The sequence below is a fragment of the Perissodus microlepis genome, chromosome 14 (genome assembly GCF_051167445.1).
Source record: "Perissodus microlepis isolate ML-2025 ecotype Zambia chromosome 14, ASM5116744v1, whole genome shotgun sequence".
Lineage (NCBI taxonomy): Eukaryota > Metazoa > Chordata > Actinopteri > Cichliformes > Cichlidae > Perissodus > Perissodus microlepis.
Window position 1 is genome coordinate 15786239 of NC_140474.1, and position 27349 is coordinate 15813587.

At 42.7% G+C, this 27349-nt stretch overlaps 2 protein-coding genes across 3 annotated transcripts in view; both read right to left on the reverse strand.

Moving 5' to 3' along the window:
* The window catches only part of ttc9b (tetratricopeptide repeat domain 9B), a 36666-nt gene extending 23476 nt beyond the window's left edge, over positions 1-13190 (reverse strand). Inside the window, exon 1 of the mRNA XM_084951752.1 lies at positions 11978-13190. Within this exon, the coding sequence (XP_084807878.1) occupies positions 11978-12440 (463 nt within the window). The 5' untranslated portion in view covers positions 12441-13190. The remainder of the gene's footprint in view (positions 1-11977) is intronic.
* A 2274-nt stretch (positions 13191-15464) lies between these two features.
* Positions 15465-26834, reverse strand: c14h19orf47 (chromosome 14 C19orf47 homolog). 2 transcript variants are annotated; one of them, XM_084950955.1, is made up of 8 exons: positions 26756-26834; positions 25692-25779; positions 25480-25594; positions 25190-25271; positions 20691-20816; positions 20498-20572; positions 17225-17298; positions 15465-17144 (listed from the first exon to the last, which is right to left on the reverse strand). In XM_084950955.1, exons 1-8 carry the CDS (start codon positions 26772-26774, stop codon positions 16617-16619), a joined length of 1107 nt encoding a protein of 368 aa, XP_084807081.1. In that variant the 5' UTR covers positions 26775-26834; the 3' UTR covers positions 15465-16616. The 2 variants fall into 2 exon arrangements, with proteins under 2 accessions (XP_084807081.1, XP_084807080.1); XM_084950954.1 differs by having other exon boundaries at positions 20423-20572.
* Between the last annotated feature and the right edge of the window lie 515 nt (positions 26835-27349).

The window sequence follows — 27349 nt, forward strand, 5'->3', positions numbered from 1 at the left end:
CTTCTTTGGTTTCTTGGCCACTAAAGGCTCGCCTATTTTTTAATTTTTTAATTTTAAACCCATATCTGTGTCTTGCATCATGCCATCTGCCATTTGTAGCTTCGTAAGAAGCGTCTGCTAAACGAGCTGCTAAAGTTACAGTTAACTGAATTATGCCGTTCTCTGATAACAGCAATTCTGGGAGTGTATTAGCACAAGGCTGGCTGCGACATACTCGGTATAATTCGGTTATTATCATCATCATGGCAGGTCTGAGCCAGAACAGCGCGGCTGCGATTGATTCATCACACAGAGAGTTTAGAGCCACTACACTTGTGTTGTTTTCTATTCTGATTTTAATCTATATGGATTTAAGAACGCAGCCGTGCCAACTATACTTCTAACAGCAAAAAGACTTCAATCCAAAAGCAATCATGACAAAAAGCATCAAAATAAAAACTTCGTCTCCTCTTTCCTCCCCTCTCCGCCTCTCCGCCTGCTGCCTCCTCCTTTTATTCCTGACAAATGACTGAATCTTATTTGCTCCTTTGACACGAGTCATCTGGGCCTGTCAGAGCTGTGGCATAAATCAGTTTTGGTCTGAAATGGATTTCTCAGTAAGAATTGAAAGAAAAACATAATAAAATGCAGTTCTGTAAACTCTCCCTTTACTGCTTGGAGGTCAAACCTTTCCTGCCTCCCCTCCTCCTTTACAGCCGTGCCCTGCCTCCACTCTCCGATAATCCCATCACATTTAAGAGCTCCGTCCAGCCTCTTGCACTCCTTTTGTTTTACACCTCCCTCCATTTGAGCCTGTCCATCACCTTCTGCTGATTCACCCCTTCCCCCTTCCTCTAAATGCCCTATCTATAAGGTAGGAGGTAATTCAGAGGAGACGGTACAGTGTGAGAGGTACAGTAGAGGGAGTGCCAGCCATACACCCAACAGCAATGCCACGCCATCTGCAGCTCTGGCACGTTCTCACATTTCTGCTGTGGCCGTCCCTTTAATGGCAGACGTAACCACACAGAGGGAGGAAAAAAACAAACAAAAAAAACCTCACCCCATCCCTCCCATTTCTCCTCTTACTCCTCATCATCATCCCCCCTCTATATAGTACAAGCGCACTGTCTGAATATCACATTTCTCCTGACCAAAGCTCCGAGCAAGTCTTCTTCCATTCCCAGCCTCGTATTAACCCCTCTATCCTCTCGTTTCCTCCTGGCTTCATCTCATGCACTCCATCAAGTCCCCTGGTGACGGAGCTGGCAGTAGATGAAAGGGAGGAGTTTTCTTTTCTATTCCGCTTTTGTAAGCAGGCACTGGTTCTTCTCTGGCAGTGTGTTAGAGTGGACTGGTAAAAATCACTCTGTCTGTGGTGTTACACATCGCTGACGTTATGCGAGTGCGGCCCCTAACAGCCCCCATCTGAAGCATGACTGGGCTCAGAGGCTGAGATGTGTTGAGGAAGTGGAGAAAGAACAATCTGTCTTATGACTGCAGCGAAACACAGGCAGCGATTTTTATTTTTGGTCCAGTGGTAACAGATGTTGATGTCACCAGCAGGCTCATTAAAGGCTCGTTAAATTTAATATGAGGTCTGTAATTGCATGTCATGGTTCAAAAGTTCATTTATGGCCACAGTTGGATGTCCCCGAGGCTCTGGGTGCAGGACACATGCTAATACATTTGTCTTTATCAAGCACATTGTAACAAAAAACAGCAGTGTAACTGTGTAACGTAGTAACCGCCCTTTTCCCCTTCGAGTGTTTGCGAATACTTCAGCTTGATGTTTTACTTTTTCTTGGTTTCTATTGGTTCATCATAAATAGGCAGGCAGAAAAATTAGCTAATAAAAAACATCTACCTACTCAAATGGGAGAAAATAAAGCAGGCGGCTGAAAGGCTGAAAGGCCAGCTGGACTCTCAGTGAATGCTCATGTTTCTGCCTGTTTTCTGAATAATATCTAACGCCTTCACTATTTTAACACTGTAGTTCCAAGTTTGCTGCTACCAGGCTGGACCCCACTTATCTTTCAGAAATGTCTCAATTCTTCATGGCACAGATTCAACAAGGTGCTGGAAACATTCCTGAGATTTTTGGTCAATATTTATGTGACACATCCCAAAGTTGCTCTATTGGATTGAGATCTGGTGACTCACCGTCATGATGAAGAAGCCAGTTTGAGATGATTTGACTTTTGTGACACGGTGTGTTTTCCTGCTGTCAGAAGACGACTGCACGGTGGTCATAGAGAGATGAACAAGGTAAGCAACAAGTGACTGTATGGCTGTTATAGTGATGCCAAAAGCATCCAAACAGTGCACTTACCAGCTTATGGTCAACTGCATCACATTAAAGTAAAGTACTTTACAGTCCAGTGGTGGTCCACAGGTAGCCACGCGCTAGACATTAAACAGCTGGTTAGTCACAGCTGAAAAGCAGAGCAACCACAGTGATAGAGAGGAAGTCAGCAACACCAGCAAGGACCTAAGAAGCAACCGAGCAAGAATTGGATTACTGCCAGTGGGACTTTTCCCTGTCAATCCGCAGTTAAACGTTATATCTTGCGAACTGTGACATGAACACAGCACGGTGGTATTTCATCCTCACACTCGAGGCATGACTGAACCGCTGGAGTCCTCCCCTAAATGATAGATGCTAGTGCTGAATGTGTGCACAGTCTCCACCCTTTCCTCTGGAAATTCACCATTTTAGTTTCAACTGCTGCAGCAATTTCAATCTGTAAATCCTATGCTTGTTGATGTGAAGGTGCCTGTAGAGAATAACAGACGAAACCTGAACTCTGATGTGCACCAGTGTGTGCAAAAGCAATGATGGAGAGCAAGTCTTTGCGAAACTACTCTCACCACCAGGAGGGCTTAAAAAGTGCTTGTAGTGTTGATGCAACCAAGTAGTAAAGAAAAAACAATCAATTACTGCGCAGATTAAATCTCAGTTTTAATGAACACAGATTAGTTTTCCACTTCACAAGAATGTTGTTTAGATCCTCAGGAGGACTTTAATCCTCACAGACAGACACGCCCCATCCAGGTCTTTGCAGATATGTTGATTCGTGTCTTTTAATTTTCTGTAAAATGCTCGGCAACATTTACACTGAAACCGAAAATAACATGTTTTACAAGCCAAAAAAGTTGGTATCCAGGAGGGAGTTCAGGTTTGTTTTTAGTAACAAATCTCCTTCATTGCCAAATGATAAATAACGCAATCAAAATGACGCTGGACTCAAGTTATTTTCCTTGGCATCAAATGAGAAATGTGTCATTATGTTTGCTCTTTTCTTCCCAAGCGTTGACATTTTGTCACATTTTCACAAGGACTGGGGAGTGTGGGAGTTAGCTGAACCCTCCCTTCCCGCCTGTTTTTCGAGGACAAATCAAATGTGTGCGTCTAACCTTACTGCACAAGGACCTTACTTCTGATTGGATGAGTTTCAATACGGTTAATCATAGTTTTTCTCCTCGTGCATTACTTTTATTTAGTTATCGTCAGAAAACGTATGTATTTTCTTTCTCCTGTGATTATTTATGCTGTGTGTGGCTGCTTTCTCGATACCGGCTCTGCTTGGACTGAGCTATTCTGTATATTTTTTAATTTCGCTTGCAAATCAAGTAGTTTACAAAGTATTATTATTTCTTTTTACTGAAATGAATCAGCTCTACAATGTTAGCTGGTAGATAGACCAGTTTGTAGCACTTTTATACTCCGGGTGAGCACTCAAAGTGCTCTGTACTACAAACCTCACTCATAAAAGCAATTTTCTATGTCTAAGTGCTTTCTATCTGCATTCACACTCCAAAGAAAGCATCAGGAGCAAATTGAGGTTTAGTGTCTTGTCCAAGGATACTTTGGCATGCAGACTTGGAGCAGCCAGATATTGAACCACCAACTTTCCAATTAGCTGGCGACCTCAGCCACAGCCACCCCCATTACTAACTTTGCGCTTATATCCTCTTAAAGTTATATTAAATATGAGTTATTTCCTTCTATAAAGGAAATTATAACTTAACCACGTTTATTTGGTTTGGCTGGCCAGCAAAGCAGGCCTTCACAAAAACACTTAGTGCGCTTGCTGTCCTATCAGCAAATATCTTCTGAGGAATAAAGTTTCCAGTACAACAACAACAACAACAACAACAACAACAACAACAATAATAATAATGATGATAATAATAATAATAATACCAATTTCTTGCCTGTTCTGTTAAAAAACAGTTTGTTTTCCTTCCTTTAACATTTTTTTTAATGTGACGAGTGGGTGGAAATTGCTGGATCTTCAACACAGCAAGCGAAGTGGCTGTGAGCCGCAGCAGTTGAATAAAAAGGTGGCCAGTGTTATGAAACAAACAATTTCACTCGTCCCCTCCTGCTGCGTTCCTCCCAAGGCTGTGACTTATGACTCACTCTCAGATCGAGCCAGTCAGGAGGAACAAAGGGAGATTTCAGACAGAGATCTGAGAGCGAGCAGGAGTTAATGAAAAGTCAGACCGAGCTCTCTCACAACAGGATCAGACCATAACGCTCCCTGTTTTGTTCTCTGTGCACTTACATGTGGACATTTGGACTGATTTAAAAATGACTAGAGCTTCTAAACTGCAGCTGCTTTTAGAAAACTGCTATTCCTGTTGTCAGAAGTGCTCCTACGTGATCGATATCAGGACAAAAAGAAAAAAGAGCAAACAAACTGCAGTCACATCTGTTATTTCTGTATGTGGCTCACAGTGTTTGTGGTGGGTGGATAGATGGATGGATGGATGGATGGATGGATGGCTAAGGCGGGCTGGCAGGCAGTCTGCCTCTGGCCAGCATGCTGCACCACTGTAAACTGTGACAGACACAGACGTTGGTGGAGGAAGTAGTGTAACCAATTTAGATACGGCCCTACAGGGATACACAGACTTTGGGTCTCCTTAACAAGGCCAGCAAATAGGACATTTGTCATCAGAATCAGGTGATCTTACTCTTTGCTCCGATATTTCTCTAAAGCACATTCATCATCCCCCCCTTTCCCCTTGTTTTGTCTACTTAAATCTTTACACCAGGTAGAAACAAACACTAAACTAAAAAGAAGTTTTTTTTTTCCTGCAATTTTAAGCCTGATTAATTGTATTACAGCAGAGTTTGGCCATATTATTAGATAATGTGTTAGATCCTAGATCATTATTAGGTAATTATTATTGGATAATCTTTTTACACATGTAAATACGTTTTATACCTTTTAAAATAAAAAATCTCTACAAATACACAACATTTTATCTAAATTTACAATAACTGTATTTTTTTTTTATCATCCGGTAAAAATACAGAAAAAAATCTATGTTTTTACTGAATGGTATAAATTCTGTATTTTAAAAATAGAAATGTATTGTCCTTTAAAAAAAACTGATTTTTTTGTGTTTTAATTCCAGAACTACAGTTAATAATTACAGTTTTTACTGCATTTTTGTGAATCCTCACAAATGAGGTGCTTAAAACCAGAGAATATTTAAGTTAAGTCGGGCAGCTCTGATCTTTCCTGCTCCATCTTCATCCCTCTTGGTGATATGGGTTTTTCTATTTTTCATCACTTCTGTTTTTCCACACTTTGAAAACCACTTTGAAAAAGGCAGGAAGAGTTGCAGCAGGGCCCCCGCAGAGCACGGCAGAAACGATTTTGTCAGATATGAAGGCATGAAAGGAGTAAATGGGGTGAAGGTGGTTTGCAAAGTGGCTTGCAGATAGACAGCAACTTGGGGAATGCTAAAACAGCAGGATTAAATAGTGCATCCTGTGTAAGATTTACTAGCTGAATACTTATTAAGTATCAGCTGATGTGCAGGGACTGCAGGCGAGAGTGACTTCTAACACTGTGACGGGCTTCATGGTCAGTGTGAAGTTCATTTTAACTGTTATAAACAGCTGGGTAGTTTAATCCATGAGAATATGTCACGTTTCATTAAGGATCAACCACAATCATGTTTCCTTTGGAATATATTCATTTTAAAGTATCTTTAGATGTCGAATGAAGGCAGTGGAATAACATTTCCCCGTGAAATATACTTTAATTCAGAGCTTGAGTAAATGTATTTATTCCTTTTCCTTTCATGGATAAAATATCATGGCAACAGGAAATGTTTACCCTCATCACATCAAAGCTAATGACTTAAAAAAGACACACATATCAATTCATGAATGTACACATGCACACACAAATACACCAACGCATTCAGCGCAGTAAGATTCAGCAATGTCAGCAACGGCTACAGCAAGAACGGCAGGACAAGCAGCACACACACACACACACACACACCCCTGACCAGCTGCAGTTCTTCAGGCCTGTGCAGCAGAGACAAACCCACACACGCTTGTGTACATGCACGAACACCCGGTACATACACTCACACACAAATGCTGACACGCAATCACTCGCACACGTGTGACTGGCTCCACTTGCTTGTTGCTCTCCTGTCATACGTCAGAACCAAAGACAGCCGGCCAATCAAATGACAGCTCCTCACTTATAACCACGGTGACCACTGTCTGCCCAGCAAAACTCTGGGTAACCAGGTAGAAGTGCCTTTTTTTCACTCAATAAGTGAGTCTTAATTTAAGTCATGTTTAGGTGCTTTTGTCTTTTTAAAGCTGAGAACTGACTTTCACATTTTCTGAAGGCTTTAACACGAACAACAAGGAGGCCGGAATAAGAATAATTAATAATGGATTGCATTTATAAAGCGCTTTTCGGGACCCCTCAAAGCACTTTACAATTCCACTATTCATTCACTCTCACATTCATACACCGGTGAAGGCAAGCTACAGTTGTAGCCACAGCTGCCCTGGGGCAGACTGACAGAGGCGAGGCTGCCATATCGCACCATCGGCCCCTCTGGCCATCACCAGTAGGCGGTAGGTGATGTGTCTTGCCCAAAGACACAACGACCGAGACCGTCTGAGCCAGGGCTCGAACCGGCAACCTTCCGATTACAAGACGAACACCCAACTCTTGAGCCACGATCGCCCATTACACAGAGATTACTACTGACCACTGCTATTGGATCTGTATTGCTGTTTTGTTTATCTCATTTTCAGTTTTTCAGAAAACAAATAACAAATTAGTCTCATTAACGACCTGTGTAACCAAAGATTGATGTCACACAAATACTACTACTACACATCACTGAGTCATGATGCTGCACTCTTCCTTCCCTGCAAACTTCAACATCATCTCCCTTATTAAACCTGGGCACAGAGCGAAGATAAAAACTGAACCGCAGACGGACCTGTTTATGTTGTTTCTACAAAGAATAGAGGTTGGGTCACTTACAAAGTGAGAAATATGAAGTGGATTATTGCAGAGAAGGCATCGAATGCCCTGCGACAGACTGGCAACCTGTCCAGCTAACAGCCCGCAATCCTGAATTGGATAAGCAGAAGGGAATGGATGGATGGATTACATTAAATAAGTCTTATTACTCTGTTAAGCATTGGTGATACTAAATAGGCTGTAGGTGTGAACGCCTGTCGACCTATCCAGAATATACCCCACCTTTTGACCTATGACAGCTGGAATAGGCTCTCCCAGAACCCTGAATTAGATAACCTGAAAAACCGGATGGATGGATGTATTGACATTCTTTCTACCAAGAAACTTTTGTAAATTTGTGTTTTGTTGTACTCTAATCAATAAAGATATTGTAGAAAATAATTCTTGAACTAAAAAGTTCTCTTAATAGATTCTAAGAGGATGTCTAGGCGATGTTGAAGGTGTATCTTGAAACTGAGTCATGGTTCAGTTTGGAACTATTTTTCCAAACAGGACCAGACTTAAAGAAAAGACGGCGAGCCCACACATATTAAACAGGTTCCTTGCCATAAATATCTGCACTACAGATACACTTCCACATACAGCCTTTCTCTGCTGTAAATAGATTTTCGAAGGGAGATTAATCCACATCTTAACATTTAATCTTAGCTGGAAAAAGATAATGCCCAGGTTATTGCTCATCTTCAGGACGCAGAAGCAGAAACAAGTAACAGACGAAAGGCAGGAAGTATTCTAGAGATTTCTTCTTTCCAGCATTACTGAGGTTTTGTGTTAAATTCTGGGTTGGTGAATGTGGCGTGGCATAATATAGAGCATATATCTTCAGTTATATCATCATGACTGCAGATATCAGCAGGAAAATGAAAGCAAATGTATTTTATAGCCCAATCGATCCATACGCACATCATGATGCACCTTATTGGAGTAAGTGGCTTACTACAGAGTGTACACTGTTGTCAGCACTTTAAACTGATTAAACCATGGCATGCTCCCCTTTTTTTCATAGGCACTCTTTTTTTCTTTTTCTTTTTTCTTTTTAAATAAACATGCACAGTAAGCAATGAGTGTCTGAGATCTCAGTTTATCGATTCATCCTATAGGAGGCCGTGAAAGAGTGAACAAGGGGTGATTACAGGCAGTGATGGCACAGCGAGGTTGTGGTGGCATGTCTTTGTGGTACAAGCCTGCGAGTGCGCATGTGCACACACACACACACACACACACACACACACACACACACACACACACACACACACACACACACACACAGCAGTGACGGGAATGGGAGTAGTGTTATTACAACAACAACAGGGAAAAGACCCAGTGATGGTTGCCATGGTAAATATGGCCTCCTGTCACCTGCTACCACTCTTCCTCCTCATCCTCTTCCCTCGTTTTTGTTCTCTCTGCTATTTGTACCTTTTTCCTTTTTCTCACCACATCTCCTGTTTCCTCTTAATTCCCATTTGGCCCTTCCTTCCTTCCTTCCTTCCTTCGTTTCTTCCTTTATTCGTTTGTTCTCCCTCCCCCTCTTCTCAGTTCCTCCCCCATCCTTCCCTTCACGCCACAGTGGCGTTCCTACAGGCTCCAGACAGGCCCTGAACGATAGGCAGAACAAGCGACCTTTAGTGCATCATGGCATGTGTAGCGGGCAGCGCCTGGGACAGCAGCGAGACACACCACCACAGCAGTCCAGAATCACAGGTGAACGGTGTGTTATAGGTGATTTGATATAACTGCTGTAGTGCCTTTGTGCAACATTAATCACTATCATCATAAATCCCTCTAAATGTGACCATTTATCACAATCTTCTGTTCACACTGAATACCAGAGTCACAGTTTTCCAACAAAAGCCTGGCTATAAGCTGATAATTCATGTGTTCATTCAGTTTCCATTGTTGTAACGCACTGCTTTGCTTTTATTCACATCCAAGTACCCAAGATAATCAGTAACAGTTATCACTGAGGTTCACTGGTAATCTTATAGCATATAACTGTGACTATGTCTGTCTCACTATATAAGACCATAAGCGCGTAAAAGAACAAACAAGTAAGTTTGTCATAGTGTCCATGTACTGACAATAGTCATAATATTTAAACATGAAGTACCAATAATAAACCTGCTATACAACACAAAGCAATGTGTTATTTTTTATGTGTGTAATGTGTTTAATTCAGTAGATAATGAACTGCTGCTGAACAAGATTATTGGTTATGGACCTTAGAATGTTAACCGAATTATAATCCACCTTGTAAGTCAAACTATGTCTATGCAGATGATCGTAAATCTGATTTTTTTTTTAGCTAACAAGGGGATCGCACAGGGTTTTGGGATACATTTTGTTTTTTATTTTATTAGTTTTATTCTACTTTTTATAAATGACAATACTGCAAAACTACATCTTTATGCTGATGATACTGTCATTTACACACATGCTCCCTCTGTAAGACAGACAGTGCAACCTCAGACTGCAACTTCACCCATTTAAATCTGTATATGTAAACTATAAAGTTTTTGTCTTCTGAAAAACTCACCAACAAGGGTTTGATGGTTTATAGTACTGTTACATCAAAGAGTTCATGTTTGGATATATGTACAGATGACAAGTTCAATGTAGCTGAGAGTGAAGATTGGTTTTACTTTGTTTATATGAAAAATCTTGTGAAAGATACTTTTCTGCTTGAGATCGACAATGGTGATACAATGCATATACTCATACACACCTTTTCAGCTTTGAGTCTTGATTCAGTGCAACTCTACACTTTATTACAGGCACAAACTCTGACTCACAGCTGCTTTCTTTGTGATTTGATTTGCTAGCCATCACTAACCACTGTTGGATAACAGCACTGGTATTTTCAGTCTATTTTCAGTTAACCTTTGCACCTCTTTCTGTCCCAGAACCAGCTGCACACCTCTAAGTGCTTGCTTTGGGGAATTCTAAGAAATCTGATAAACAAAATTTTCACACCATTAAGCTTGGAAATGGAATCTAAAATTAAACATGCTTATGGGGTCATGTGAAAAACCAAGGACATCCTGTGACTGAGTAACTTGTATTCATATTCTGAACCACCCTTAGCAGCAAAGTCATAGAGAAAACTATTTCATCACTCTTACACCATTGTGGGTTACAGTTTCTCTGAACATTACATGGTCTTACTTTGGAGAGAATTTTTTGGGATGTCTGCTTGTCGGAAGATTTTGGCATTGTGTTAACACACAAATGAGCGCTCCAGACCAGCAAACTGCCCAAACTTCTGCTTTTATAGTGATGCTCACACTTACTGACGATCAGTTAATCAAATGCAGAAAAACTGTGAATTTTCTTGTGAAAACTTTTTACTTTTTTTTTTTTCAAAGGACTGTATCTATTATTGAATTTAAAAGCATCATAAGGAATGCAGGATAGGAAATGTGGATGATTTTCTTGAGAGGCCACTAGCATGTTTTGTTGTGGGTAATTGTATACTGTATACATAATAATGCTGTGGCTCCTGTATTTTATGTTGTAGTTGTTAAGTTTTTAATATGTTTTGAGTTTATGACTGCTACCTTGTTCAAGTCTCCCTTGAAAACGTCAGTCTCAGTGGTACTTTCTGATTAAATTAAGGTAAATACATAACTAATATTTTAAGTAATTGTGCAAATGTGTGTCTTGTTTTTTTGGGGGTTTTTTTTTGGACAGTTATAATTACACTCTTACCACCTCTGTGTACTTGTTTTTTTCAGTACAATTAATTTGCCGAAACAATATAACAAAACAACGACAATAATTAAAATGATGTGTGAACTTCATTATTATTCATTATTTTTTCCATCGCTTTCAATTTTATTCTGAATTATTTTGATCACTAAAACCTTGAAGTGAAACTCTCACATTGTTGAAGCTCTGATGTCTACTTTTATTCATGATTGTGCATAATTGCACAACTAGAAACAATGATGTAACAGTCTGTGTCGAGACAAGGGGACTATAACAATGAACAATGAGCTTCTTCTCAGTTGTTCTTTTCTGGTATATTATAAATGAAATTACTGAGAATTAACATTGAAAGCAGCTGTTATGTGAAGCTCTGTTAACCCTGTTGTAACTCCCTCCACACTTGGAGCCATTAAACTTGCAGCCTTACATCACCCCTTTTGCCAGATCCCATGTGGATGTCGTTACAACACAACAGTGTGGTGAACTTGCCTCATACATAAATAATGGTAACATGTCCTAAAACATGAAGCCTGATTGTATTTATGGCCCAGATGTTTTTCTTTTTTCTTACAGGTACACATGTAAAAATAAACAACCCACGTGAAAGGCTGTTTGAGAGCATGTAACTGGCAGAGAGGTGAACTATTTTAGCCCACACGGTGAAATTTCTCTGTAATGGCTGGCAAATGACCTCACCGGAATAAATAAAAGCACTAGTGGTCAAACAGTGTGCAGCCACTTTTGTATGTGCAATTAAAAAACATACAAACAAACACCATCCATGCTCCATTTCAGCACCAGTGTTGTTTCGCCCGCCTCTGCTGATCCCAGCACCTGGAGACACAACTGCACCCCGGAGCTTGTGTGAACCCGGTGAACCGGAACCAATAATGGTGTCAGCACTACTTGGAGAATAGTAGGGGTCTGGGTGTTTCTGAGTTTTAGTGTGTTTGTGGTCGTGTCACCTGTCAGGCTGTCGTAGCACTCGATCTCGGTGCTCTCCACGGCTCTCCTCTGCTCCTCGGTCAGCTTAGCCGCGGCTTGGCTGAGCAGGTTGACCTCGGAGCCCGTAGTGCCGTCCACGACATGAACCCCTTTGAGCTGCAGCAGCGCCCGGTGGTACTTGCCTATCGCTTCCCGGAACTTCTTCTCCTTGTAGCAGCGATGGCCCTCCGCCTTGAACTCGATGGCTTTCTGGATCTTCGAGTCCATCTCCATTTCAGCTGAGCCGGCTCGATACCCCCCTCCTCCGTCTCCTCCGGCGGCCGCTGCCAGGCTCCGACCGCCGGTCTCCGGGTAGCTTTTCAGGCTCTTTATCTGGTGCTGTTTGGCTTCCATGTCTCTCAGTGAAAGCGGCTGGAGCGGGCCATGGTGCTCGGACACGAAGGTGTGCTTTGTTGGGGAGGACCGGAGCAGCGTGCTGTGCATAAAGGATGCAGGACGGAGCGGCGAAGGAGGCAGGGCAGGCGGCGGCACCGGAGACACGACGAGCCGAGGGAAAAAATGGGCTTTCAGGCGCGTCTCCCGTGTGCAGCACTTACAGAAAAAAACGAGAAATAACCCAGGAGAACATCATCAGATACAGAAAAAAGACGCATTACATCACCAGAGCTGGCAGAAACATCCGGAATCTCTCCTAGCGTCGACCACAAACCATCCCTCGCTGCTGGAGCTCTCGCGGAAGGATGCTCGGGTGGATTTGTATGGTAGCAAACTCAGAGGCACGCGCAGCTTCAGCACCACAGATAGCGCACACACGACAGCCCCTACCGCGCAGCATTGTGGGAAAAAAAAGAGAAGTCGTGAGGCGTTGCTGCAGTCCGGATTTTACATGGAGAAAAAAGGAGAAGAAAGAAAAAAGAGAAAATGTGGAAATATTCAGACATAATCGATTATTTCTTAGTGTGATGTGGCACATTAAAATCAACCATAACAACTGCATGAACCGCAAAGTAGATGCTTTTATCAGTCAGTAATAAACAACAACTTCTTTATTATTGCATGTTTATTTATTTTAAACACTATTCGGCAAAAGATTTAAAAAGATAGCCTTATAAACTATCTACTCTTAGGCCCAAGGCTCGTTCTTCAAGGGTCAATTAATAATAACGATTGGAAGTGATCAGTCCTCACAATAAAATCCAGCTTTGACTATAACTATTGTTCCTGTAATCGTTTCAGGACCAAGCGGAGCGCCTGATGACTTCAGCTGATAAGGTTTTCAAGGAGATGGAGACGAACGGCAGGAGGCTGAGTGAGAAGGAAGAGGGAGAGAGCGACCTCAAGGGGACAAAGTGTCAATTACACTTTGTCCCCTTGAGGTCGCTTAGTTTGATGTGACGTGTGGTTAACCTAGAAGTCAGCAGTTAGCCTCAGAGGCATGTCACCTCATTTTCTTTATATTGAGCAGCTACCTTACATCCCTGAGGGGTGATTATTATTTCAATTTGATGGTGATCCGCATCACGTGAGACTGAAGCATCAAGCTGAAGCAGTCCCTCCACTTAAAGTCAAGAAAAATCCCACAAAACCTCCTCAGAATCAGCTGTTTTTCCCTGCAGCAGTACAAGCAAGTCAAAGATCATGATATCAAAATGTAAATGATAAAAAGGAGATATTTTAGAGCACACCTTTTAGACATTTTCTCCTTGGTCTCCCACATCCAAACAAACATCTTAGAAAATGGTTTCATCTTCTGATTTCTGATTTTCTGTGTGAGGAAAAACTTACTTTCTCCTAAAAACGGCAGTTGAAAAATGAGACAAAGAGGCAACATTATCAGAGCAAAGGTTTTATTAATAATTAAACTAAAGGAGACTGAAAACAAAGCCCATAAATTGGTCACCATGCAAGAGTAAGTTAAAAAAAATCCCCACACACCATCTTCTCCACAGAGCAGGAGTAAGCACCCACAGCACACCCTGTAGCGCTCCTCGAACTCCTGCTTATTGGAAAGAAAGGCAGCACCTGAGGCACAACAGCTCTCACGGTTGCCAAACAATCAAGTTTATTACAGTTAACTAAAGATAAAACAAGTGTTCTGTTTGTGTTGTAATAACTGACAAACAATTCACACTTCACTTTTATTAAACCAAGACCCAGAAAATCCCTTTAAACCATTGCAGGGCTCACTTTTATGTAGTTTTACTTCACGAGGTACATCTATTCAATGACTCATTAGTACAAATATCTAATCAGCGAATCAGGTAGCAGTAACTCATAGCATTTAGGCATGTAGACATGGTCCAGATGACCTGCTGAAGTTCAAGCTGAGCATCAGAATGAGGAAAAAAGGTCTGACAACAACAACCACGCCACATTCAACTGACTTTGAACGTGGCGTGGTTGCTATCAGAAGTCAGAGGAAAATAGCCAGGCTATTTTTTAGACCAGGAAACATTTCCTAGTCTAAGGAGTTGTGATTTTTGCTGCGACATTCCGACGGTAGAGTGAGAATTTCGATCCTTCCTGCCAGGTATCGATGGTTCAGGCTGCTGCCAGTGTAATGGTGTGGGGGATATTTGTTTTGGCACATTTTGGTCCCCTTAGTACCAACTGAGCATAATTTAATGCTGCAACCTACTTGAGTATTCTAGCTGACCGTGTCCATCCCTTTATAACCACAGTGCACCATCTTCTGATGGCTGCTTGTCACATACTGACAGCTCCAGTTAAAGGCAATTTTATTTCAAACATTTTTAACAAGACACGGTGTGCAGTATCCTCCCTGTATCAGTGTCTAAAACATTCATCTGTGTTTTTTCCACAGTGTCACAGCAGATCACACTTTCATTGGCTGCCTGTAAATTTTTACAAGTGGTTAGAAGTTATTTGATTGACAGTCTAAACTACCAGAACGAACAACAATGAAGTAAATAAAAATCAGGAGAGAAAATTGCTGCTAAAGATTTAAAATGAAGAAGTCTAATATTTATCTTGCTCTAATTTTAAATGTTATATGCTCAACTCCGTCATTTTTAATATGTAAAATATGTATGTATGGATCAGTGGAAACATCATCGGTTTCCCAAACAGACCAGCAGCTGGCTAATCAGTTTATATTCAGTGAAGTTGAACCCTTTTCTTGCTGTATGTCACTTTGAGGAGGGGGTGCTTACTTTGATGAAAACACCTTCAATAACTGGGACCACATCCTCGGAAACGATGAGCGAAGAGGGATGAGGATGTATGAACTGGTGCTGCGGTAGATCCCCATGTACTAACGAGAAGTGAATGAAGGAAGGGAGGAGGAGAGAAGAGGAGAAGAGAGGAAAAAGGGGGGGAAGGGTGGGGCATGGAAATGAGAACAGTGGGTATTGGAGAAGAGGGCATTTATAGTCTGAGGTTGGAAGGGGCGTGAAGGAGGAAATTTAGATGATATCTCCACTAAAACAGTAAAGTACTGTCTCAACGTCCTCTTGTAGTAAGAAAAAGAGAAACCCAGACATCTGACACCTTTTCATCATTTAATTTTTTTTTTCAAGCACACTTTTCCTTCATACCTTGAAAAAGAAAACATGACATTTCACGGTGTGTTTTCCAGATATTAATTCTTTAAACACAGGGAAAAAAATCCTTAGCTTTTTAAAATATTTACAATGTAACGAAGCTCTGGCATGAAGTCTGACAGACAAAAACTGTACATCAGGAGTAATGAGCAACACTGGTTTGAGTGGACTACATCGAGCTGGACCCGATGGCATCGCTGAATTCCTTTTGTAAGGATACGTCATGATACAAGAACGTCCACATAGAAAAATATGTGTGTGTGAAGTCTAACAAATCTATACATTGCATAAAAACAAAAGAAATATTCTAGTGAGTCGGCTTTCAAGTAGGTGGTTATAGAAAACGTTCAGTACTACGATAGAAAAGGTGCCTTTAGTTCGAAGGTGTCAACTTCTACTCCACAAAGCACAGAAGAGGAGGAGGAGGTGCATTGCTTTCCAAAGATTCAAGTGTTCATCGAGGTTGTTCTGTTTAATAGTTTGAATTTTTTCCTTTCCCCTCTCACAAGTTCGGGGTCTGAGTTCAGAAGCTTGTTATCGACACTTTTCATACTTTGAAACGGAGGTAATTCTTAGGTAAAGGTTAGAAGATTAACTTTAACTTATCATCTCCTTACTAGTCTGACTGCTGTCCTGTGTATTCAACTTAAAAATAAAAAAAATAATAAAACAAAACAAAAATCTGTACATTTTACATGTTCAGGCAAATATCAATAAAACACTTACATAATTATTCTTGGAGATGCAACATTTTCTACAGCCTCACTATTCATTCAGGGGCATTCAGGGAGTGTAGGCAGCAGCAGCATCCTCGTGTGGGGTGTGGTGGGGGTAGCGTATGTCAAGCTCATGCTTTAAGCTAATAAATGCAGACCATAAGTCCTTAAATAATAGGTTTGGACACTAAACGGTAAACATTTTTCCAATGGCAGCATGAATAATGAGTTTAATGTAAATGATAATCTTGGATAATCATTTATCCAAACACAAAAACAAAACAAAAAATATTGCAGCAAGATAAATCCTAAAAGTTGGCGATACAAACTTTAAAAAGAGTGTAAAGAAATAGTATTTTTTGGGTGGTGGGGTGAGTGTGTTAGGTTCTCTTACTGCCCAGTCTCTTGAAAACACTGATAGCTTTAACGTCCATCTGGGCCCCCGCGGACTCTCCTCCCATTCCAGCTCCTCCGGTGCTGCTGCTCACCTTGGAGCTTGCTACAGTCGTCCTCTCCTGGGCTCGGGATCTGGTGCTGGTCACTCTGTTGTCCTGTGTGTCAGCGGGTGTCGGTGACACACTGGTGTTTGAGTGTGTTGCGGGGGGCTTGCCCAGTCTCTGAAGAACACTAATCTTAGCAGGGGGGAGACCATTCGGGGAAGGTGAGGAGGAGGTGGGTGTATCAGAGGGAGGTAGTTTGAATTTGCCGCCGAGGCGCCGCAGGGTGATGGGGGGCGCTTTTATCGCAGACTCTTTCTTCTGGAGAGAAGGGGGTTTCTTGAGGACGCCAGCATACTGGAGGACAGAGCCTTCTCCATCGCTGTCGTCCTCGTTTTCACCTGCGTTTCCAGCTCTCGGCTCGTCTGCAGCTTCTTCCCCTCTGTCGAGGCGGCTGAACACGCCGGTCGGCTGCAAAAATATGAGCGCTATGAGCTCAGAACTCATCTTTAAGATGCAGAACGCTGTTAATGTACATCGACAGGTCTCACCTTGTTACCGCCCGTTGTCGTGTCCGCCTTCGATTCAGCTCCGAGTCTCGCAAACACAGACGTGCGTTTCAAACCTTCATGAAGCGAAGAGTAAATAAGCAAAATAAAATATTTTTTTCCAGCAAAACTAATCAGCAAAAAAGTAAAGAAACTCTGCGACATACAGATTACAGTGGAAGAGAGAAGGTGAAGAAATATTTGTCAGTACCACCGCTCTGCAGTTGTTCTTTAACGTCTGTTAGTTTAGCTTTGCTCAGTTTCTGCTATTCTGCCATGAATTTGTATTGAGCGTTGTTACAGGGAGTGCAGAATTATTAGGCAAATGAGTATTTTGTCCACATCATCCTCTTCATGCATGTTGTCTTACTCCAAGCTGTATAGGCTCGAAAGCCTACTACCAATTAAGCATATTAGGTGATGTGCATCTCTGTAATGAGAAGGGGTGTGGTCTAATGACATCAACACCCTATATCAGGTGTGCATAATTATTAGGCAACGTCCTTTCCTTTGGCAAAATGGGTCAAAAGAAGGACTTGACAGGCTCAGAAAAGTCAAAGATAGTGAGATATCTTGCAGAGGGATGCAGCAGTCTCAAAATTGCAAAGCTTCTGAAGCGTGATCATCGAACAATCAAGCGTTTCATTCAAAATAGTCAACAGGGTCGCAAGAAGCGTGTGGAAAAACCAAGGCGCAAAATAACTGCCCATGAACTGAGAAAAGTCATATTAGTCATATTAGTTTGGCCATATTTCAGAGCTGCAACATCACTGGAGTGCCCAAAAGCACAAGGTGTGCAATACTCAGAGACATGGCCAAGGTAAGAAAGGCTGAAAGACGACCACCACTGAACAAGACACACAAGCTGAAACGTCAAGACTGGGCCAAGAAATATCTCAAGACTGATTTTTCTAAGGTTTTATGGACTGATGACATGAGAGTGAGTCTTGATGGGCCAGATGGATGGGCCCGTGGCTGGATTGGTAAAGGGCAGAGAGCTCCAGTCCGACTCAGACGCCAGCAAGGTGGAGGTGGAGTACTGGTTTGGGCTGGTATCATCAAAGATGAGCTTGTGGCGCCTTTTCGGGTTGAGGATGGAGTCAAGCTCAACTCCCAGTCCTACTGCCAGTTTCTGGAAGACACCTTCTTCAAGCAGTGGTACAGGAAGAAGTCTGCATCCTTCAAGAAAAACATGATTTTCATGCAGGACAATGCTCCATCACACGCGTCCAAGTACTCCACAGCGTGGCTGGCAAGAAAGGGTATAAAAGAAGAAAAACTAATGACATGGCCTCCTTGTTCACCTGATCTGAACCCCATTGAGAACCTGTGGTCCATCATCAAATGTGAGATTTACAAGGAGGGAAAACAGTACACCTCTCTGAACAGTGTCTGGGAGGCTGTGGTTGCTGCTGCACGCAATGTTGATGGTGAACAGATCAAAACACTGACAGAATCCATGGATGGCAGGCTTTTGAGTGTCCTTGCAAAGAAAGGTGGCAATATTGGTCGCTGATTTGTTTTTGTTTTGTTTTTGAATGTCAGAAATGTATATTTGTGAATGTGGAGATGTTATATTGGTTTCACTGGTAAAAATAAATAATTGAAATGGGTATATATTTGTTTTTTGTTGAGTTGCCTAATAATTATGCACAGTAATAGTCACCTGCACACACAGATATCCCCCTAAAATAGCTAAAACTAAAAACTACTTCCAAAAACATTCAGCTTTGATATTAATGAGTTTTTTGGGTTCATTGAGAACATGGTTGTTGTTCAATAATAAAATTATTCCTCAAAAATACAACTTGCCTAATAATTCTGCACTCCCTGTATAGGGAGTGCAGAATATGACTTATTCGATTGTGCACAAAAATGAGTCTCAGTAGATCGCGGTGACCTTTGACCACCAAAATGTAGCCTACGTGCTTCTGAATGTTTACACAAAATATTAAAAAAAATAAAAAAATCACTCCAGTCGTTTCTATTTTGTGGTTTATAATTACATGTTGGAAATTTTGACAGTATTCTCCATACATGTAATATGTTGAGAATTTCTGCTTTTATTTTGAAAACTCTAACTAAAGTCACACTGATTAGAATGAAACAAACATTTGATGTTTTTTTCTTGCCTACAACAATGTAAATGTAAATTTTAACAGTGCATCACTGGGTTTTATATTATTTTGTTTCATTTTGCTTTCCCATGTTTGTATTCTAGTGTTTGTGAGTTTTGTGTTTTTGTATATGGGTTTTTGGAGAGTCGAGTGTAAATGTATCTGCCTAGAAAAATATTTTGATCAACTCCTGTTGTTTTAAGTCAGCTAAAGAAAACCTCTTTTACTTTAATTGCTAACATGATAAAACCAGTTAAAGCTGGGATAGGCAGTAAACACTGGCAAACATCCCAAGCTAACTTAAGTGGTGTGAAAGGAAACAATAGACTTCTTCTGTTTTCAGACTCTGAAGCCTTTCTTTGAAAGGGCGTTCCTGTTGGCTGTGTGGTCATATCACTTCAGATGGTGGAAAGCTTGATTCAGTGGTGGTAAATCCCACGGGAAGCATTTGCAACAACTGTAAACGCTGCAAAGTAACTGAACCAGACAAAAAAGCTGCCTCAAAAAAGGCATTGAAACGTGTGTCAACACTGACCTGGTCTTTTCACAGAAAGGAGTTACACTCAATTGTTAATAATCACTCTATCCGGAGTACACCATTCTTCTAAGTTGCAAACTTGATTTTCCGGTGAGTTCAATGGGCTGCGGTGGTTTGTTAGATTGTGTCGGTACATTTATCATGAAAGCATGATTTTCACTGCAGCTTTTACAGGTATAAAAGTGACATTTCCTTCATAAATTTAGAGAAAATGTGTTGAAGCTGAATGACAGATCTGTAACACAATCCAAATGCAAGCTCATGCCAGGGAGGAAAAATCAGAAGAGCAAAAAGAAGTAAAATTTGGTTAATGTGAGACAAACGGGGGGAAAAAAGAAGTGTGAGGGGGAATTTTATTGGCAGAATGAGCAGGATTAGTAAAAACAAGGGCAGACGGTGAGGGTCAAACAGACTCTGATCATCAGCACCTGATCAATAGTTGTACTTTTTAGGAGGGAGACTCATTAGAGCTTCAGGTTTGATTAGTTGTTGTGAGTAACGCGTTAGTTAGGCGAGCTGTTGGTGAGGCCGCCTCATCAGGCCTACCTTTCTTGGCCTGCTGGGCCAGGATTCGGCGTGTGCGAGGAGTGGTGCCCTTGGGCATGTTGATGATGTACTTGCCTTCCATCTCAGCTGTTACGCGGCGACGCTTCACTACAGGCAGACCGTTCCCCTCGTCGGCTGGTTGGCGTATAACTGACAACAAATTGTGGAGCACATAAGGAACAAACATGAGTAAAAAGAGGGCTTTCCTGGCTTCAGGGAAACAGGGGACGGATGGGGTGAAACACAAACATACGTTTATTTAATCTACCTGCTTTGTTACTCTTGTTTGCTTGTGTGTTGGACACTGTGACGGAGAGGCGGTTGTCAGGCCGGCGGGCTGGCGTGGCTGGTGGAGAGTCATGGCTCAAAGCATTGGCTATCATGCGTGTCGCAGCTGAGGAACAAAATAAAACATTGTAACAATCTTACTTCTTAAGTCTATATGCTTTATTTTGTACCAAAGAGGTGAAAGACGGATGGATTCACACTTTCACAAAACATTAAAAGAGTAACCCGAAAATGTGTAGTTCAGAGGGAGATAAATACTAATTTAAAAAATCTTAATAAATGAGGCGGAAGAATTAAGGAAAAGACAAGACTTTTGGCCCTGGACCGAAAGCAAAAGTTAAAGCAACCCTAAGATAAGGCTGGCTATCTATCTGTCTCTCCCTCTCTCTCTTTCTCTCTGGGATATTTTTTCTTGTTGTTATTTTGGGGACTTTTTGGGCCAGTAAAAGTCTGTTCAATCCAAAAATAACATGTTGAACACTACAAAGCCACTTTTGGCTGTTCCCTTTTTCACAAGGGGTCGCCGCAGCAGGCAGCTCCACATGCTTGAATTGGCAGTGTTTTTAAACTGGTTGCCATTGTGATGCAACCCCAAAGGAATGTGCGTCTCCTCCTGAGGTCGAACTCCGGATCTTTCACTCGTTAGGTCATCTTTTCCTTAACGTAAACAGCTTCAACCGCCTGATTACATCTGCTTCTTCAGCTCTGAATCATGGCAGGTGAAATGATTACGCACATAGATGTGTGCGTAATTCCCGCTGACATACCACATTACAGTGGAATAGATGATTCATAATGCCTCTGGCTTGGCTCGTTAATGGGTCAAACAGCTGGGTCACTGTCTGACCTCCGTAGTGACTTGAGCAATTTAGATACAACCAGAACTTACTGCTGGAAAATGTTGCTCACCGCTGAACAAATGTCGGCCATTTAACTCCAGTTAGAACAGAAACTCAAAGAAAATCTGAACACTTCTAATAAAGTCTGTGAAGGTTCTCAGTCATCCAGGTCATCGTAGTCAAAGGAGCTTGCTCGGACTTTCTGACCACGTCATGATCCACCTGATCCCCGCGTACAGACAGAGGCTGAAGCTCTCCAAACCTGTCGTGAGGACTAAAAAACTGTGGAGCAACGAGAGTGTGGAGGAGCTTCGCACGTGTTTGGAGTCTACAGACTGGGACACAATGAAGGCTGCTTCTAACAGCTTGGACGAGTTTACGGACACTGTCACCTCCTATATCCACTTCTGTGAGGACAGCATTGTGCCATCACGCACCAGGGTGAGTTATAACAATGACAAACCCTGGTTTACTCCTAAACTCAAAAAGCTGTGGCTGGAAAAGAGAAAGGCGTTCAGAAGCGGAGACAGGGACTGCTACAGAGAGGCCAAGTACAGGTTCACTAAAGAAGTGGACATTGCTAAACACCAGCACTCTGAGAAGATGCAGCAGCAGATCTCAGAGAATGACTCGGCCTCTGTGTGGAAAGGTTTTAGGAATATCACCAACTACAAGCTTAAAACCCCCCACTCCACCGATGACTTGCTCTTGGCCAACACCCTTAACGACTTTTACTGCCGTTTTGACGAGCCATCAGGCAGCCTTCACACCTCCAACGGCCCCAACAATAGAGACACTTTGGACACTCATTCCCCCACCTCTCCCCCCTCCATAGAGCCATCACCACCTTCAAACACTTCACCTACAACACCCCCCTCCTCACCCCACACAAAAGAGGATTTCACACCACCTCCTCCCACCACTACTCTTCATATTCATGAAGCAGGTGTGAGGAAGCAGTTTAAGAGTCTGAATGCTCGAAAAGCTCCCGGCCCAGACGGTGTGTCTCCTGCCACCCTCAGACACTGTGCAAACGAGCTGGCCCCAGTGTTTTCTGGCATTTTCAACTCCTCACTGCAGGCATGTCATGTGCCTGCCTGCTTCAAGTCCTCTACTATAATCCCTGTCCCCAAGAAACCTAGGATCACTGGACTAAATGACTACAGACCCGTGGCTTTGACATCTGTGGTCATGAAGTCATTTGAGCGCCTGGTTCTCTCCTATCTCAAGACCCTCACGGCCCCCCTCCTGGACCCCCTGCAGTTTGCATACAGAGCCAACAGGTCTGTAGATGACGCCATCAACATGGCCCTACACTTCATCCTGCAGCATCTGGACTCCCCAGGAACCTACGCCAGGATCCTGTTTGTGGACTTCAGCTCTGCCTTCAACACCATCCTTCCAGACCATCTCCAAGGCAAGCTTTCCCAGATGAATGTGCCTGATCCCATCTGCCGGTGGATCACTGACTTCCTGACGGACAGGAAGCAGCACGTGAGGCTGGGAAAGAACGTCTCGGACTCCCGGACCATCAGCACCGGCTCCCCTCAGGGCTGTGTTCTTTCTCCTCTGCTCTTCTCCCTGTACACCAACTGCTGCACCTCCACCCACCAGTCTGTCAAGCTAATCAAGTTTGCAGATGACACCACCGTTATTGGACTCATCTCTGACGGGGATGAGTCTGCCTACAGGAGGGAGGTTGAACGTCTGGTGTCCTGGTGCAGCCACAACAACCTGGTGCTGAATGCCCAGAAGACAGTGGAGATTATTGTGGACTTCAGGAAGCACACAGCTCCACTCCCCCCCATCATCCTGACTGACACTCCCATCACCTCTGTGGACTCATTCCGCTTCCTGGGTACCACCATCACCCAGGACCTGAAGTGGGAGCCCACCATCACCTCCGTCATTAAGAAAGCCCAGCAGAGGATGTACTTCCTGAGGCAGCTGAAGAAATTCAACCTGCCAACACGGACGATGATGCAATTCTACACTGCAATCATCGAGTCCATCCTCACCTCCTCCATCACCGTGTGGTACGCTGGAGCCACTATCAGGGACAAACAGAGACTGCAGCGTGTTGTGTGCTCTGCTGAGAAGGTGATTGGCTGCAGACTCCCATCTCTGCAGGACCTGTACACCTCCAGGACACTGGGGCGTGCAGCTCGGATCTCAGCTGACCCTTCTCACCCTGGACACAGTCTGTTTGACCTGCTCCCCTCAGGCAGGAGGCTCCGGTCCATTCGCACCAGAACCTCTCGCCATAAGAACAGTTTCTTCCCCTCTGCTGTTGGACTCATGAACAATAACCGTATGACTGTTCCCACCACTAACACATGACCCTACGCTGTGTTCACTGCATCATTCCATGTTTGCACTGATCACCACCTGCACTCATGTATATATCATGTATATATCTATCTACTTAGCACTTTTAATTCTTATTCTTATTTTTATTTTCATGTCTATTTAAGCGTAATTTATGACAGTATGTTTGCACTGAAGAACCGCAGCAATTTCCTAATGTTGTAAACCTGCTCAACATTTGGCAATAAAACCCTTTCTGATTCTGATTCTGATTCTGATTGCAAAGAAAAGCGTCTGGACTTCTTTGAGTTGCTTGAAGACGTTTCACCTCTCATCCGAGAAGCTTCTTCAGTTCTAAGGTCAAATGGTGGGGAGTCCCAGATTTAAACCTAGTGGGAGTTTCCCCCCACAGAGGGACAAAAGGACCCCCTGATGATCGTCTAATCGCCTGAGCCAAGGTGTGAAACTGGGTGTGGGTCCCAATCAGCCAGGGTTTCGGGTGAGCTCATTGTGAAACCTGGCCCCACCTTATCATGCAAATTCCTGAGGTCAGATGGCCCAGGATGTGAGTGGGCGTTAAGGCGTCTGGGGAGGGATCTCAAAATTGGATTATAGATGGCAGACAGTTGGTGTCGTAAACCATCACCTCTATTCAAAGATGGTCGCTCACAGTGGACGTAAATGGCTTCTTTCACTCCTCTTTCAAACCATCTGTCCTCTCTGTCCAAAATGTGAACGTTAGCGTCCTCGAAAGAGTGACCTTTGTCCTTTAGATGCAGATGGACTGCTGAGTCTTGTCCTGTGGAGGTGGCTCTTCTATGTTGTGCCATGCGCTTGTGAAGTGGCTGTTTGGTCTCTCCAATGTAGAGGTCTGGGCATTCCTCGCTGCACTGTACAGCATACACCACATTGTTAAGTCTGTGTTTAGGAGTTTTGTCTTTCGGGTGAACCAGTTTTTGTCTGAGCGTGTTGCTGGGTCTGAAATGCACCGGGATGTCGTGCTTGGAGAAAACTCTCCTGAGTTTTTCTGATACACCGGCTACATAGGGGATGACAATGTTGTTGCGTCTGTCCTTCTTATCCTCCCTCGCTGGTGTCTGATCTTCTTTTCTGTGCCTCTTTGCTGACTTTATGAACGCCCAATTAGGATAACCGCATGTTTTGAGTGCTTCCTTTATCCTTTTCCACCATTTGACCTTAGAACTGAAGAAGCTTCTCGGATGAGAGGTGTCTTCAAGCAACTTAAAGAAGTCCAGACGCTTTTCTTTGAAGCTCCTTTGACTTCTAATAAAGGCTCATACTTTACAAAATAAATTAACATGTCATTACTTACGGGTGTTGGCAGTTCTTCTGAGCTCAGCTTGAACACTGGTCTGTCCTGATGAGATGGCCTCAGTTGCCATTTTGCACATGTCCTTAAAAAACAGAGCAGGAAAACAAAGTGTTGAGTGAAATCTGCACCTAATGCTGCAATTTTAAAATAAACCCTAGCGCTACCATATAGGCGTGGCTATTTTAAATCAATACACGATTATATTGCCTGTAGACTTCTGGACAAACACAATTGTTAACAGTGAATAATTTTCAGCTTTTCATAACATTAAAAGATCAAGTCTGGCTCACCTGCCTGTAGACCTGCTTGGCATGTTTAAGAATGGCAATGATGTCCCCAATTACAGTAATGCCGAGGTCCATCATGATGTCTTTACTGAGGTCCATTAACATGTTCTTCTGAATTCTGCCGAGGATTAAACAATCAGGACAAACAACGAGAGCATTAATAAAGTGCATATGATCACAGCATGAATGTGTTCACGAGGCCAAAATGTCTTTACCTGTTGTCTACGAAGGAAACAGCATATGTGACAGCCAGACCAGCTGGGATCCCTGCATCCTTAAAAAACTGAATCCACTCTGAGGTGGCTTAAAAGAAAAATGGAAAGGTTGAAACATTAACCACCAAACAACTTAAGCAGAATCAAACACAGGTCTTTATAAATAAACAATGCCCCAACTACAGTTGCAAGTAATGAGTTCTTTACTTGTTGATTTTTAAAGTCTACAGTGTCACTGCTCCAGTTTTCTTTTGTTAAGAACAGAAAAATTGGAAACCAAAACACAACAGCAATAACCAAAACTCCTGGCCAAGTTGCCCACGAATTCCACAGGCTGTGATCACACTAAGTGTAATGTGGGACTGTTCAAAGTAATACTACAGTGTAACAAGACGCCAGTAGGAGACACAAACCATCAGAGACAGCAGCATACTGATGTCTAATACATGCTGACCGTGACCAGCTGGAGGTTATTTATAACCCCACATATGAACCGTCCTGTGGCTGCAGGAGCAGATAAACTGTGAAGGAAGCACAACAGCTGCCACAACAATGGCTATGCCCGACGTGAAACTCGGCCACGCGGAGACACAGACGGCGAATAAACTGTCATAGCACTTAGAAGCAAATCAGAGATAGACTATTTAAAAATCATTTAGTTTTAACAGATTGAGGACAAAGCGGAGTGGTAGATGTCCCGGAGCTGGTAGGCTAACGTTAGCATTAGCGGCGAGACAAGTTGGACGATTCAGAGGTTAAACTGGCCACTAATCTAGGACACAGTTCCCCCTTACGATTGTTTTCCCACTAAAGATTAAATCACACATTTCAGAGAGCGACACAAAACTCAGTAACACGGTTGTTTGTCCTAGCACTCTGTGTTAGCATTGTGTGAGCGGCTCCAGTAGCCGCGAATAAAAGCTGTTCCGCGGGGATCGCTGTGAACCCAAACGCTCGTAAACATTAAAGACGAGGTGCCAGTGTTAATATCTGGCGAAGTACTGCTGAAATAATTTAAATCAACCAATTGTTAACACCGGCTAGCCGGGCCTTTGTGCTCTTACCTGTTGTCACGGACGCCATGTTCACAACTGTGTGGTGACGTCAACCGCATGCAGAAAGGTCGCCAACTTCCGGCGGATCCGGAAACATTTCGGTCGGAAAGTTTTCAGTCTGGGACGCTAGAGAGCGACGAAGACCGGAAAATCACACAAATCACTGCCAACATCAGGTGATGTTCACTTTAATTATTTATAGGAAAATCAGAAATGCATGAATTAAAAAACAATCAAACCTAGAGTTTTACTTGAGCATACTACAGGACATTGCTGTTTTTATGTTGCATTGCTGTGAAAAAGTATGTGCCCCCTTCCTGAGTTATTTTTTATTTGTATATTTTCCTGACTTACATATTTTAGATCATCAAACAAATTCTAACATTAGCCAAAGACGTAAATGGTTGTCTTTCTCTCTGTTAGCCTGTGTCATTTCCCATAAACCACATTTCTGGAAAGCTGAGTCAGCCACACCCAGCCAGGATTTCTTCCAGACTGGTTGAATCAAGAAATCACTTAAAAGAATCTTTTTCACTGTCTGACAAAGTGAAGAAGGATAAATGATCTCAGAAAGCAACACGTCATGCCACACTCAAAAAAGCC